Source organism: Cygnus olor, chromosome 1 (assembly GCF_009769625.2).
Source record: "Cygnus olor isolate bCygOlo1 chromosome 1, bCygOlo1.pri.v2, whole genome shotgun sequence".
Lineage (NCBI taxonomy): Eukaryota > Metazoa > Chordata > Aves > Anseriformes > Anatidae > Cygnus > Cygnus olor.
In genome coordinates, this window is record NC_049169.1 from 144930066 (window position 1) to 144944739 (window position 14674).

Sequence of the window (14674 nt, forward strand, 5' to 3'; positions counted from 1 at the left end):
TAACTTCCCAGAGCTCAGTGGTTTCCTTCAAGAGTCAGACACCAAGGCAGCAGCTGCAGAAACTCAGGAAAGAGCAAGGTGGACTCAAATATCTCAACAGGACAAAAAACGTTAGGAGCTGGTGCTAATCTCTAAGACAAAAACTTTTGGTTGGGCAAGAAAAAACAGATACACAGGAAGTGTGGGGGTTGGAAGAGAAGAGACTGCTCTTGGGGTGGTGAGGGTGAAGAGCAGCCACAGCCATGGGGAGCTGGTCTGATGCATGCGGAGGATCTGTCACCTGCAGCATCCTGGGGAGGCTCAAGGAGGTGAGGAAGCTGAGGCACAGAAATGCATGCAGAACATGTTATTACTTTATATCTGTAGCTCTCAACGTTGTCTAATCAGAGTACGGCATCTCAGGTTGCTCTGCAATGCCCATGTGTTATGTGCTGCTTTCTCGTGTCCTCCTGAAAGCTTGGCTTCTCCAAGCGAGGTACTTCTGGAGTGGGAGCTCTGTGAAATCGCTGCCCGAGCTGCACAGGGAGGCTCGTGCAGTGCTGCTCCAGGGGGCTCTGGGCAGGTGGGATCCAGACCTACTTCTGCAAAGGGGAGCTCTCACCATGAAGATCATTAAGTAGCTTGTTGTTCAAAGAGTGTCTGTACACTGGGAGTGGTGGAGGTGTGTGGGCAAACAGGGCTGACACAGCGCTGTGAACAGCAAGGTCTTCGTGAACCAGTGGCTGAAGCTTAAAAATTATACGAGGTGTAAACTGGAGGGAAATTGAATTTTAAGTAGTTGCAGAAATATGTAAGTTTCTCTTTCAAATTCAAAAGTAGTGATGTTCTAAACTCTTCTAATGGTTAAGTGCTGTTGATATACCAACTGCTTTGCTAATAGTACTTGTAGGTGTGAAGGTATGGAGAGTCCGTTAAAAACTGCTTTACAAATTTGCACTGTAATCTCTTAAATCTTGAGAGGAAGGGGAGAGCTCCACAGTCATATTAAAACTTTCTCACATTGTCAAACTTTCTATATTTTGCTGCGTTGAGAACCTTTTTTTTTTTTTTCTTCTCCCTTTGCTCTAAAAATATCTATAGGTATGGTATTCTTGTACTAGCACGCAGCTTTCTGCTGCTTTTATTTATTTATTTTCCTGAATCAACTTGATGTTTGTGCATGTAAACTGGTGTGTATGTTCACTTTGTGTTTTTATGTGAAAATGTTTTCTTGTATGTTCTAAAAGTTTCTTTTTCTTTTTTTTTTTTTTTTTTCTTTCTGGCTTGAGCACTGAAGTGAGGTGGTTCGTTAGGGCTTTGGAATAGAGGACTGTGTTGTGGTGAGAGAGGTTGCCTGAAACTCCCCAGCAGCAGGTGTTTGGTTTTCTGGGACAGTTTCAGAAACAGCCCCTGACTTTGTCCAGATAAGAGGCTCCCTCTGAGCCCCAGGCAGCCCTTCTGTGCTGTGCGGGTGAGGAGCCCCGGCACAGGCTGCCCAGAGAGGCTGTGGGGTCTCCTCATTGGAGGCCTTCAAAAGCCGCCTGGAGATGGGCCTGGGCAGCCTGCGCTGGGTGGCCCTGCTGGGGCAGGCCTTGGGCCTGGTGGCCTCCAGAGGGCCCTGACAGCCTCAACAGTTTTGCGTGACCCTGGTTTGTGACAGCAACCTTTTTGCTGCTCTAGTTTTGAAGCTTTTCCTCTCATGATCGCTGCAACCCCAAACCCATCTGAGCTTCTCTCTGCAACCCCACGTGTAACTGCCACAGGCCCACCAGGGTGCGACCCTTTGCAGGCCCCACTTCATAACTGAGCATCTGAGCTGTGCCCCTGGTGCAGCTCCTCTCTGCTGTATGGAGAGTGGCTAAGCTTTGGGGTAGGAAAACAATGTTTTGGGGATGGAAAACAATGTTATTTTGATTTTGAATTAGTCTAAAAAAAGGGAATTCAAAAGTGGGATGAACTTGATCAAACTGGGAGCATCTGTGGCATGCACAGAGATGGAGAAGGATTGGAAAGTGAAACCATTGACTTTGTCATGTATCCCAACAGCTTTCTTCAACTAGCTTCCAGAATTCTTGCCTTTCCATATAGAAAAAGTACCATCTCTTTTACTTTTAGCCTCAATAGCATGACGTTACTTTCTGTTATGTAGATGTTGTATTATTTGTTGGCCACCATCAACTGCACAAGCTGTCAAGAAAGCAATCTATAATTACACCAAATGTCTTTAATTTTTCACTCTCTTAACTTCTACTTACACAACTGCACTGTATATTAGTCCTGCTTCTTCCACAGCATCTTTCTTCATGTTAACCCTTGTCCAGCAAGTCTGACAAAGAAATAGAGGTCTCCAATAGCAAAGATACTTCCAGCAAGTTTTGTGAAAGTCAGTGGGTAGCTTAGGCAAGTGCCCCTTTCCCCCAGGGGGAGGCTGCAGCCTGAACTAAGTAGTTATCTGCTCTGTTTGGCCTGCCAGCAGTCCAGTGGGCATACACATGGCTCAGGATCACGGCCAGAGGGTGTGAAAACAGTCTTGAAGGAGGTGGGAGATGGGGACTGATGGTGTTGTGGAGGAAGGGAAGCTGGGGCTTGGCGAGTAGCTCATGGGGATGCATGACTTAGTCCATAGGAAATTAGGCCTTGTAGGGTCTGCTGCTCACAGGATACTTCACTGCCTGTGGTTATCCAGATGATGCAGACCCATTGCTGATTTTTTTTCCTAAAATAAAGAATCTTGGTATTTAGATTTGTCCTCTGCAGCAGGTTTTGATTTGGTGTGGTAGTGGTGAGTGCAGAGTGAGGGCACTCATTCCAGTGAGTCCTATTGCTCTTGTCAGAATAACCAAAATCACATTTGCCTTCAGTTTTTCCAAGAGTTTCATTTTAGAAGAGGCTTTCAAGCTGATTTCTCTCTTTCACGTGTGCAGTATTAGTCCAGTATGGTTACCAGAGGTGCCAACAATGAGCATAAGGATGTTTAATCTTTCTTGCTCAAAAGTAAACAGAGAAATCTGTTTTAAGGCTATAAAGAAAATACAATTTTATTTTGCTTCTTCCTGCTGCTCACAATAAAATGTAAAACCGTTGGGGTAAGTTTTAACCTGCAAAATAAATATTTGCACTGTAAAAAGCAACTTTTTTTACAAAACTATACTGCTGGCTACAATAGGTTCCTCTATACGAAAGTTTAAAGAAATTGTAATGTAGAAGTAAGACTTAGTCCTAAGAGTTAGTTTCTGCTTCATTGAGATTTTCTTTTAAATCCTATATCCCTTAGATATCTTCTGAGACGTGTCTGAATTGGTTATGTTGGCCAGTATGCAAAGTAATATGGCTACATAAAGCCCCAAGAGGGGAGGCATCATGCAAAAATAGTAAAGGTGATGAGCTAAGCTGGATGTACAGGGAGTCAATGAAATACTCCTGGCTTGCTTTACCACCAGTCTGGATTTTGCCATTTTCCTGGAGGTTTCCATTTTCAGAGGAGCACAGACAATAATTCAGCTGACCACGTGTAGGTGTCTTCATTAGGGGAAACTGTCTTGCTCTCTGGAGTCCATTAACATATTAATTAGATTTCTACTGACTAGAACGAGAGCTTAAACACCTACCTCATAGTTACCCAAATGTATGTGTTTTAATATTGAATGGAGTCTAACTCTAGGGTCTTGATTCAGTTCTCTAAATGTAGGATTGTGATTATATTTGAGTCGTGTCTGAGTTGCTGCAGAGGATCAGAGCAACACCTACACTGACCCTTGCTGTCTGTGGTTAAGCAGTTGAATCCTGACGTGTATCTACATGTGGCCTAGGTATCTAGCTTCCCATAAGAGTCTGCAGAGTCCTCCCTGTAGTGGGACTTGGCAGCCTGACCTTTTAAAAATATATTCCTCCTCTACTCCTCCATTATCCAGAACTGAAGGATATAGAGGGGCGGATTATGTGTGCATGTTTTCGTGCTCGGAGCTGCAGCAGGGCAATCTGGAACAACAACAACAACAAAAAATTGCGTGCCATAATGGTAGCTCCTGCTGTTCAATACAGAACAGGTACAGGAAAAGTCAGATAACTGGATGCAGAGAGAAGGGAGGAAGCAGACCATGCTTGTGAACTACAAGTAATGTAACATACACGTGCTCCGATATTTTAAGAGCTTTGGAGCCCGGGGCATAGTTCTTACTGGAGATGTTTCTGTGGTAGTTTTCAGCCTAACCTTTAATTTTAAGTCCAAAAAAAATGTTTACTTTGGAGTGTGCATATAATTGTGTATTACAGAACTGTGTCTGCTTCTTTAATTTAGAAAATTTGCTGTTTAGGTTTTAGGATGGTGAAATACTGAGTAATACGGAAACTTTCTCTCTTGACTATGTGACCTAGCACGTATTGCAGGGACCATAGCTGGAGCAGGTGCACAGCTTGGTGCTGATCTCCCTTAGCTGTGGGCGAGGACTGCTCACCGCTGCAGTTAACCACCAGCACGGACAAGTAAATCCAGGACACACTTTCTGGTTGGTTAACTAACATGACATCCAGTTTGTTGGCATTTCCAAAGAAATACGGATTTTGATTATTCTGTTACTAAGATGCAATGTTTGAAGCAATTGTATGCAGAAAACAACTTTTACTTTTCTCAGGTCGCTGCCCCAGGCAGATTCAACCTTCTTACACCAAGACGTTACACCATGGTGGATGCATCCTTTGGTTCCGCAGAGAAATGGAATCAGTGGTTGACCGAGGTGCAATGCATGCAAACCAGAAAACATCTGCAAGGAATGTAAGTATATGTACCTCAACTTTTAGCTTCCTTGAAAAGCAATTTTGTAATATCTTTGGAATGAGAATGTTTTGTTTTGTTTTGTTTTTTTCCATATTTATTGCTGTCTTTATCATTACCCTCTGAATTTTCTTTTAACTAATTTTCTTGCAGTCACTGTGCAGCTTATAGGTTTCCAAATACATGATGATAATAGCATATGCAGTTTGCATTTTCCTATACAATTCTGTCGTTCTGCTGAAATGGACGAGAGTTGCGTTTCAGGAGATGAAAACAGTATTTTTCACTAATCATCAACTCTTCTGACATGCTAAACTTCATTTCTTGAATCTCTTGCAAGAACTTCTATTATTTTTTCTTTTTTTTTTTTTTCCAAACCAAAGAGCTGCTTTAATCACTTTGTGGTCCTCATCTGAGCCTTGTACCCATTAGCAAGTATGTCAGAGTAGCGCTTCACTACTCGAATTTCGAAGAATTTTTTTAGCAAAAAAAAAAAAAGTTCCCATGAAAAGGAGATTAAAAACTCACGTGCTACCTAAGTATTAGATACATCACAGCAACTGGTCTTGCAGGTGCATTGGGTAGTTTGCATAATCATATTTGCATTTTGACAGATTTGTGCTCATAGTGTGAATCCCCTCTTCTTTTGGCGTCCCTAGACACTTGTGTAAGGGTGAGAACCAAGCGTGCTTTTTCTCCTGACTGACTGTTGACTCTGTGATTCATCCAGTGGGAGCCCTGTCGACTCCTGTGTTAAGATAGTGCTGACTACTGCAGTTGCTAACCTAAAGTTCCAAACTGTTTTTTGTTTCTTTGCTTTAGTGCCAATTTGCAGATTTAAAAAATGCTCTGATGTGACAAATAGTTATGCATGTCTCTGCATCTTATAAATAAGTAAATACTACTTTGTTCTGTCAAAGATGCAAATTCTCACTGAGGCTGAGTAATATCACATCTTCGTTGTACAAGTCAGAGATGCTTTTGGGCCAAGAGAGGCTGTTAGTCTTGACTATCCGTATCAAAGAAATTAGTTGTGAGAGGAGAACCTGGTGGTTCTCTGCATGAGCATGGAAGGAAGCCCACTGAATCTGAAGAAGTCTTTACAATTGGCTACGATACATTGAACAATATATAAAAGTCCTTTTTGCGGGAGGAGAAGGCTAACTAAACGTGAACTAAGTCTGCCAGTACAGATTGCATAAGTTAAATGGCTTCATTGCAAGTTAATTTCTTCAGCTCCAGTTGGTGCTGCTTTCCTTGTGCTGGTATATGGGAATAAAAATCATGATACTTTTACCGCATGTAAGTAGTCCATAAGAATGGAAATATCTTATTTCCATTTTGTCACCTGACCAAAGAGGAGTTCTTGTGCTAGCCAAGTGAAGATTGATAGTCGGAACTGCAAGACTTGGATTTAAAAGATGCTCTCCTGCCCTCTAGTGTTAAAGTAACTCATGGGTACTGTACAGCTTTTGTCTCGAATCACCTGATTGATTTTTGTGTGTGTGTGTGTGAATTTCTGCTGTCTCTTGAAAAATGGAAAACTTACAAATTGATCCTTTCTATAAGTGGAAAATGACACTGGGAGATGAAGAGATGTTTTGAGCTGTCGGTAGCTGTCTGCAGAGTTAAAACACTTTTCTTTGTTGTAACTTTGTTATTGCATTCTCTTTCTCTCTCTCTCTCATTTGTAGTTTATTTTACGAAGTAGGTCTAATGCATGTGTGAAGATATGCATTAGGTGGTGATTCAAAAAAATAATTCATATCCAACTTTTCGATGGATCCGAATTTCTATGTAAGTGTCAAACATGAAATACAGATTAAGTCTATTTTAAAACTTTTATATGAAAGAAAAAGAATGAATTTTGGTATTCTGGTCCCGAAATAACTGTTATTTATCCATGTTGACTAAGCTTGGCATTGGAACATAGAGGAAAACTTGGGAACCTGATTGATGGCAACATCAGCAATGAGAAAAATTATACAGCGCTTCTGAGGGAAGAACAGTAAATGAAAATAAAGAAAAAAATCCTTGTTATAGCTGAGACTATCTATTGAGAAAGCAAGAACCACTAATGAAATTCTGTTCTTACTGAAGCTAAGGGGCCAAGATTGCACGTCAGTGCTCTAGGGATAAAATTACTTCTCTTTCCCTGGCAAGCTAGCTCCAGCTTGGTTTGTTGGTTTGTCCATTGTTTTGCACTTTTTTAAACAGCATTTTTAGAAGTTTTACCCTCTGTTTTCAAGAACTGACTTAGCTCTTAACATAGTGATGATCTCATGTACTTTTCTTCAAACGACCAATCAGTAAGGTTGGGAACTGCATACTTTTGATGCGTGAAATAGCAAAATGGGTACTGAAGCTCAGCACCGCGAGCTCGAGCTGAGCAATGAATGCAGATTCAAGCATTCGTGTCTGTGAAGCATGGTCCCATCTACTTGCCCCGGAGTCAGTACTGACGATGATGCTCCACCCTTTACAAGTTCAGGCTCTTAATTAGCTGCTTGTTTTGCTGTGTTTTCATTTGCTCATTCTTTATTTATTTGTGGTTTGCTAATGGAAGTCCTGGTTAAGTTCACGTCAAACCAGACACTTTACGTGAGGTTATGGCTACACATGGTTTAATCTGGGTTTGCAAAGATAATTGTAGTGAATGGAGAGTTGTACCCATTGTCTTCAATGTTTCTCTTTATGAAAAAACGTCATAAAGTTGATGGTCTTCTCAAGCCTCATTTTGCTATGCAAGTATGTTTATTAATGCAGCCATTATGCCTAGAATCTGGAGTTTCTTTTCTACTTAATTTCCAGATTCCTCTCTCCTTGCCTTTTACTTTGCTGCTTCACTCTTTGGATACGGCTCAGACTCTCCTTTTTGGTAGCCCTAAATGGATCTCAGCAGAAATAGCTAGCCAGCACTTAATATCCTTTGAAATCCCCAAATACACACCCCAGCTATTGCCAAAATAAATATTGTGCCATGACATGTTGTGCTATTTAACATCAAGCCGTGACATTTTGCCTATTGTAAATAATGTATACATATGAATAATAAGATCAAATATTAATCACATTTGTAGCAATAGGTCCGACTGAAAAATAAAACAACAAAAAAAGAGAATTGTATGGTGAGACATTGTTGAAATAAAATGTCATCAACAAATCCGCCATTTACATCTCATCTAGATATCCATAATATATGCCAGTAGAAGTTTTTGCAGGTGGGTTATCTTTTTATCGTTATTTTTATTTTTGATAAACAAGTAATCCTCCAACAGAAAGCCGTGGTGCTGCCGACCAACACTAGGGGTCACTGTTAGACCCTATTTAACGAGCCTTGGGGCGGTTGATCTGCAAACAGAACCTGTGTGCCTCGCATCCATGTGTTGGCTCTTTCAAGAGTTGGACGTATTTTATTTCTGTCTTTTTTTATTTCATCTGAAGGAAGATAAACAAATAGAAACCAAGATTCAACTAGGGAAAGGGAAAAGATCTATCTTCTGATTTGTGAGCCGTCTTTACAAAGGCATAACCCGTGTTTGCGGCCTGCCGCGCTCGTTTGTCACTGCGTTCAATGATCTTACAAACAGTTCCAGTCTTTTTGTGACGAGCAAACTGAGAGAAACAGCCGGTCTCCATCTGCGTCCATGGGACCAAGCACCCTGCTCCACAGGACCTGGAGCGTCACCGAGCCACATCAGTCAGCAGGGGCTGAGGGTGTCCTGCAGGACTGGTACCGTCAGCTCCTGGCAGGCGCAGCCCTGCTCCTTGGCTATTTTACTTTCTATCAGTGATTAATGAATTCTTCACAAGTATTTTAGGTTTGGAAATAATCTCCTCTGGTTTTTAGCCTAACGAGAGAAGGGAGTTGCATCAGCTTCAAGTCTTTCTCCAGAGCTGCATGGGAAATTAGAAAGCTTTCTATAGCCTTTATTATTTTCATCTTGTTCAAGTGTGGGAAGCTGCAGGCACTGGCTTGCACCGCGAGGGCACGCCTCTTTGGGTCGTATGTCTTTCCTCAGTAATATCATGCTATATGATCAAGATGTGCTGCAGGGGAGGGCTGCAACCCTAGAAAGCATCTCTGCCGTCGTGGGTCCTTTCTGCTCGTGTGTTGGAGGGAGGGAGGGGAGAGACCTGGTGGGAGGCACGGCCTTGGCTGCTTCGTGGTGTAACCGCCTCTCTTCTGCTCCAGGACCGCTGGTCTGGAGGCGGAGAGCTGCAGAGATGAATTGAGATGGAGGTCAGATGGCTGCTTTTCACTCGTGAGACTTGACAAGGTCTGCTTGCAAAGCACAAGAGCATGTGCTTGCTGCACGTCGGACAAGTGGCTCCTAACTAATGTTTTCCTCGTGTCTCTCCTGTTCCTGTTCAGCACCGAGGAGGGTGAAAGAATAGCACTGGGTGTAAATGCTGGGGTGGGAAGCTTCGGGTGGTCCTGGCGTTTTGCGACTGTCAGCAGATGAACAGCTGACTAGCTTTTCTGATTTTAGAGATTTTTGAACCGAAAGTGACATGAGCAGGAAAAAAAAATGGAGCCCGGCCCCAAAGTATCTGCAACCTGTGGTTTTTGTTGCTGCGAGGAGCGCTGAACTTGTGGCATGCCGTTTACAGCAAGGCTTTGCTCTGATGCCTCTATTTTGTTTGCTGGTCAAGGTTGTGAGGCCTCACAGCTAATATTATCTGTCTGCCAGCTTGGATATGTTAGTTTTTAAAAGCTATGTCCAATCAATGCAAATATTTCAGGGAATGTTTTAGGCATCAGCGGGCACAACTGTAATGGTTTGGGCATTAGAGACTGGAAACGAGAGGCAATCGCTGCTTCAAGCACTTCCGCAGATGTCTATAGAACAAAAAAAATGGTTTTGATGGACAGCTTGTAGGATCCTTAACTCATCCACCCTCAAAATTGTACATGGTAACCCTGTGACTAACTTATTTTCAGACAGGAAAGAAACAATACTGTTGAAGGAAATAAATATGACGAGGAGGGAGAAGTATATTGAACCCTCAACATAGACAGAAAGGAGATGGAAGAGCTGCCCAGGGACCTTCTAGAGAGAACGGGGCCATGTGTAATGAATCCTAAAAATGCTGGTAGTCTGTAATCCCTTAGCAATTTAATTCACGGTGCCCTGAGAACCTGAGGATATTTTTTCACTGCTTTTAGAAAACAGAGAAGTAACATTACTGTAGCTATGATGACCAACTGCCTTTATTGTAGGAGCGATTTAAGTTGTTTTATCTGATTCTGTCTATGAGCTGGTGAAGAGAATGCTAGCATACTTCACTCTTCATATTGATAACAAAACAGCTTGTACCACAATGACATTTTACCTGGGCTAAGAGTGAGTACCATGTTTTATACAATACAGCCTTTCAAAGCAAGCCTCACAAGCCTTATGTTAATATGCACTTGAAATTACTTCATTTCATTTCAATTTATCCTGGCTCCCAGTGCTTGCAAGGAGGTGTGCATGTGAGCATTTGTACTTGCTCATCCCTTTCTACCAAAATAAATTCAGGGAAGTCAGAGAGACTCTGAGATGTGTTTCTCAGTGTGTTAATCTCGACCACTTTACCTGTCCTTTAAAGGCCAGAGGTGTAATTCCCCTCCTATCTTTTGCCTTGCACTGTGCTACAGTTAGATACATTTTACAAAAAAAGCAACAAATTTCACAGAATAATCTGCCTTCCTAAAACACGCCTCACCAAAAAATATGGCAGGAACTGGAATGCTGCTCATCAAGTTCAGACTCAATATCTCATTTGTTCCTATTTGGTTCCTTAGTAGATTCTGCACTGGCCTCGGGCAATAGCAACGTGTTCCTTCGTGATGAAATGTGATCGGTTATTTGGATGCTAGCAGTAAGAATGTAAGTGGCATTTCTGTTGGTTTGGCACGAGTCTCCAGAGGTACTTTTTTTTCTAACTGCTGGCTTGGTCGTTCTAGCCTCTAGGTTCACGCGCTCCTGTGGAAGCACGGCAGACTTCGTTGCACGTTCCTGTTGCATGCTTTGTGATCTTTGCCAGCTGACTCACCTTCGGTATGCGTTCTGCCACCCGTTGGGTCTGGCAAAGCCAGCACCTGTTGACTTCTTGATCAGACTTCGTTCAGCTATCTCGTGGCGCATGCAAATTTCCATTTCTATCTGGACCTTGATCAAAACCTGCGTGGAGATCTTACAGATCCGGCAGGGTATGGCTGGGGGCCGGGCCTGTGCAGCTGAGGAGCAGCTTGCAGAGAGGTCCCAGGTGCTGTCTCTATCACCAGCTTTCCCTCGTTCATCAGATTTCATTTTGCAGTTGGTGCAGGGGACTGGATTGTGCTTGCAAATGGCCAGTAAGGAATTCCCCTGGAGGAGGAAAACTCCAGTTGCCATAGAGCCAGTTTCTGCACGCTCTTCTTCCGTTCCCACTCCTCCTGCCTGGCAGCTGATGATAGGAAATGACCGAGGCTGAAAACAAGGGATCTCACTGAGCTTTACGTGGCTCATCGAACCAAATTATAGATTCCTCTTTCCTGCATTGGGGTTATCACAATCTGACCGAAGATCTTGGAGGCAGGACCTACTGCTCAGAAGTGCCTCATTTTCTTGTGCTCATTGTTTAAAGGAGAACCTGACCCACAGCACCTCTGGCAGCATTTCCCTCAAGTGGCTTAAATGAGGTCTTGTGTGTTCAGGGCACTCCGGGATTACTGCTCAAGGACATGTATTTGTTCAGAGTAAGCACGGCAATCCCAAGCACCCAAGATGTGCTGGAGTTGCCACACGAGAGCAGAGTCTGATGTGCCTGGGGTCGTGGTTTCTTTGTGTGCATAGAGGGGGGTTGCTCTGTGCAAAACCACAGATATTGGTCGCTGCATGTGTGCAGTTACAGTAGTTTAACCGTAACGACAGCGGGGTAGTAGATAAAAGGAATAGAATTTGTAGGCTTGTCTAAACATAAAACCACGTGTAGGGGACATCTTTACCTGCTCCTTCGTCTCTAGAATTGAAGCAGCCCCATAGCACCTTCTGAATGAGCTCAGCGTGGCATCCGGGCTTTCTGTCCTCATGGACTCAGCTAAATTGAATTGTTTAGCTTTGTTTGCAGAAGCTGAGGATTTGAAAACCACTTCCTAGAGCCTCACACTTTTGCCACAATGAAATTAACAGGGTCATTCTATACAAGTGAGTCACAAGTAGCAGGGCTGTAAAAGAGGTATGCATTTCACTTCCACGGGGTAAAAGCTTCTCATCTGGAGCCTGGAAAGAACAGGCTTCTGTTGCGTAAAGAGAAAATTTCTGATTTATGAGATTTGCTCAATACGTGTTTCAAGAGATACACGAAGTTCTACAGTGATCTCAGTCCTTCTGGAGACCAGATGACTATACTAAGTAACTTCCCAGTCTTTCTAGGGACATTAAAATATGTTTTCTGACTTGTGAACTGTTTATGGCTTTCCTCTGTACAAATAAATTTATTTTTCCAGTTGCATAATTGAGTCAAATTATATTTCAAGTTAAACAGAATGCTTATTTGAGGGGGGGTGGGCTGGCTTTCAAATTGAAGTAAACTAGAAAGACCCAAAGGGTTTTACTGGTTATTGAAAGAGCTTTTGTAGTTGGAGGTATATTAGGTATATATTTGTTTTGACAAGACCATGCATGGTATAAGGGAAAAAACTTTGTCTTAATAGTTTAACCCAAAATATTCTCTGGAGCAATGATTTGAATGAAGCCTTCTCCAGACACTAAGGTTGAAGAATAAATATTAGGGCTGAAAGGTGGAACAGAACATGCACTCAGCGGTGCAGACTCCCCAGGAACTTTTGGTAGATAAATTGAAATGCAGTACTTCCCCCCCCATTTGATTGTTAGTCACACCTGTCCCCATATGTTTGCTCAAGTTTATTTTGTGCAGCTGCTGCGAGTCCGTGCCAGATGGCAACCTAGCTCCTGGAGCATGAAGAAAAGAAGTGAAAGAACTGTGAAGGTCCCGGATCCCCCTGCAACTGCCTCTTCCCCTTCAAGGTCCTGGTCCTGCAGTCCGGGGGAGTACATTTTGTATAGGAAGGGCATGTAAAGTCAAGTCCCTTGCATGCTTTAACCTAGTGCAATCTGTCTCCTCTCTTTTAGTGACTTGAGCTTCTTGTTGTTACAAGTGTGGTCAGGTGAACGACATTTTTAAAATGGAGGCAAAGATCTTAATTTGAGTTTGATTATCTAATGAAGATGCAGAACTGTATTTATTTAGCTAGCTAACAAAAGAATGTTCGGTTTTGTTTTGCTTTCAGCCTGACAGCACAGGATGCTTTGAGAACAGTACATTTTATTTGGGCACCTGATTTTTAAATTTCCAGATTCTTTTTTTCCCTTAGCTTCCACGTGGGCTTGGCACGTAGGCTGGGTATATTGTAGTGAGAGCGTTCGTTGCACAGAACATGCAGACCAAACGTGTCTAACGTCTGCTTCTAATATTGGAGGAAACAGCATGCAGATTAAAACTTCTTATAAGAAGACCCGGTTACAAGCAGGATTTTTTAAGAAGTGTGTGTATTTCTAAACACAATAGGAGGTGTTTGTCATTCTGAGAGATGATGAGCATCAAACTAAAATTGTGTTTACAATGTAATAATGAGTTGCATCAGGATAATATGTTACATGATGGAAAAAATGTGCAAGTGTGCATCCATGCCAACCTTGTTCCTTTCCTCAGAAAGGTCAGAGGATAAAAGTATTATGCCCTGTCAGGCAGCCAGCACCATTTTACAGCTGTTGTTAGTTGCACTCGGCATAGAGGAAATGGGCTCTTGCCTTCAGCTCACAAAAGCAGAGCCTGAAATGAGTTGTGCAAAGCATTCAGCTTGGATCTGTAACGTACTTGAAATCAATCCTGGTTCAAGTCTGGGCTGGCTCTATGCACTTGCACCCATTTGCTGGAATTTTGTTTGTGTGAAGTTAGCAAAGGTGGGTATGAACCTTTTTATTTTTTTAAACCCATACCGGAAAATTTACAAACTTCCACAGGTTTTCATGATTAGCATTATAATGCAGTCTATGTTTTATACTTTTTTTTTTTAGCTGACATCTTCAAGGGCTTGTAAATACTGCTTTGTTTTTTTTCACAGCTGAGGTAAGGCTTGCTTTGGCTGATGTTCCAGCATAATCAGACGGACAGGGAGCTGAACCCACGTGTATCTGCAGTGACAATGAGTTTGAACGTTACATGGTCTGGATGGTTATTGTCTGCCAACCTGTGCATCTTCTCACCTTGTTAGATTAATCTGTCAGCCACGCTTTGTCTAGCTTAGGATGTAGCTGTGATAATGAGATTCTCTAGCTAATGGCTGCTTGTATCTTCCAGGAGTGCAATACAGGATGTAACAACACTGCAAAACACCATAAGAAATCTGAGCTTTACCTTAAATCAGTAAGCCAAAGTTAACTAGCTCAGGTTAAAACAGCAGCAAAGATGAAATAATTTGAAGTTTAACTTGATGCAGGAAGCTTGCTTTCAAGGCTGTATGAACACGCTTAGCAAAAAGGAGTTTGAACTGTTGCTAAAGCCATAAATTAGCAAAGCTGCAGGGACTCTGACTAGTGGGTAACCAGTATTTCCTGAGGGTTATACCCACTTTGCTTGCCTTTCATAGTGGGTTTTCATAGGTGTTTATGTAAGGGTGTCCAAGCTACAGCTGCTTGCAGTTTGCTCTGCAGATGTTCCCAGCAGCTGCCCCCAAACTCAGTTTCCATCGTTTGTGGGAATGGAGCCATGCCTGGTTGACACCCCGCTTTTTTGCACCATAACCAGCTCATATATATTCTGTTTTTTTGATAAGCTTCAAGTTAAGGAGTCCAGAAGTGATAGGAAGCTTGTGCTGTGCAGACTGTTAAAAGAGCTCAGCCAACACTGCTTTGCCTGCTTCCGTGGCACAAG

At 42.6% G+C, this 14674-nt stretch overlaps 1 protein-coding gene across 3 annotated transcripts in view; it reads left to right on the top strand.

Annotated features, from left to right (window-relative positions):
- Window positions 1–205: 205 nt before the first annotated feature.
- Window positions 206–14674, top strand: part of RASA3 (RAS p21 protein activator 3) — a 164581-nt gene continuing 150112 nt past the window's right edge. Inside the window, exon 1 of one of the 3 annotated variants that reach the window (XM_040554578.1) lies at window positions 206–308. In XM_040554578.1, the coding sequence (XP_040410512.1) occupies window positions 263–308 (46 nt within the window). In that variant the 5' untranslated portion in view covers window positions 206–262. Of the gene's footprint in view, window positions 309–4614; window positions 4751–14674 lie in introns of those variants that run through there. The other 2 variants (XM_040554438.1, XM_040554820.1) reach the window with 2 other exon arrangements.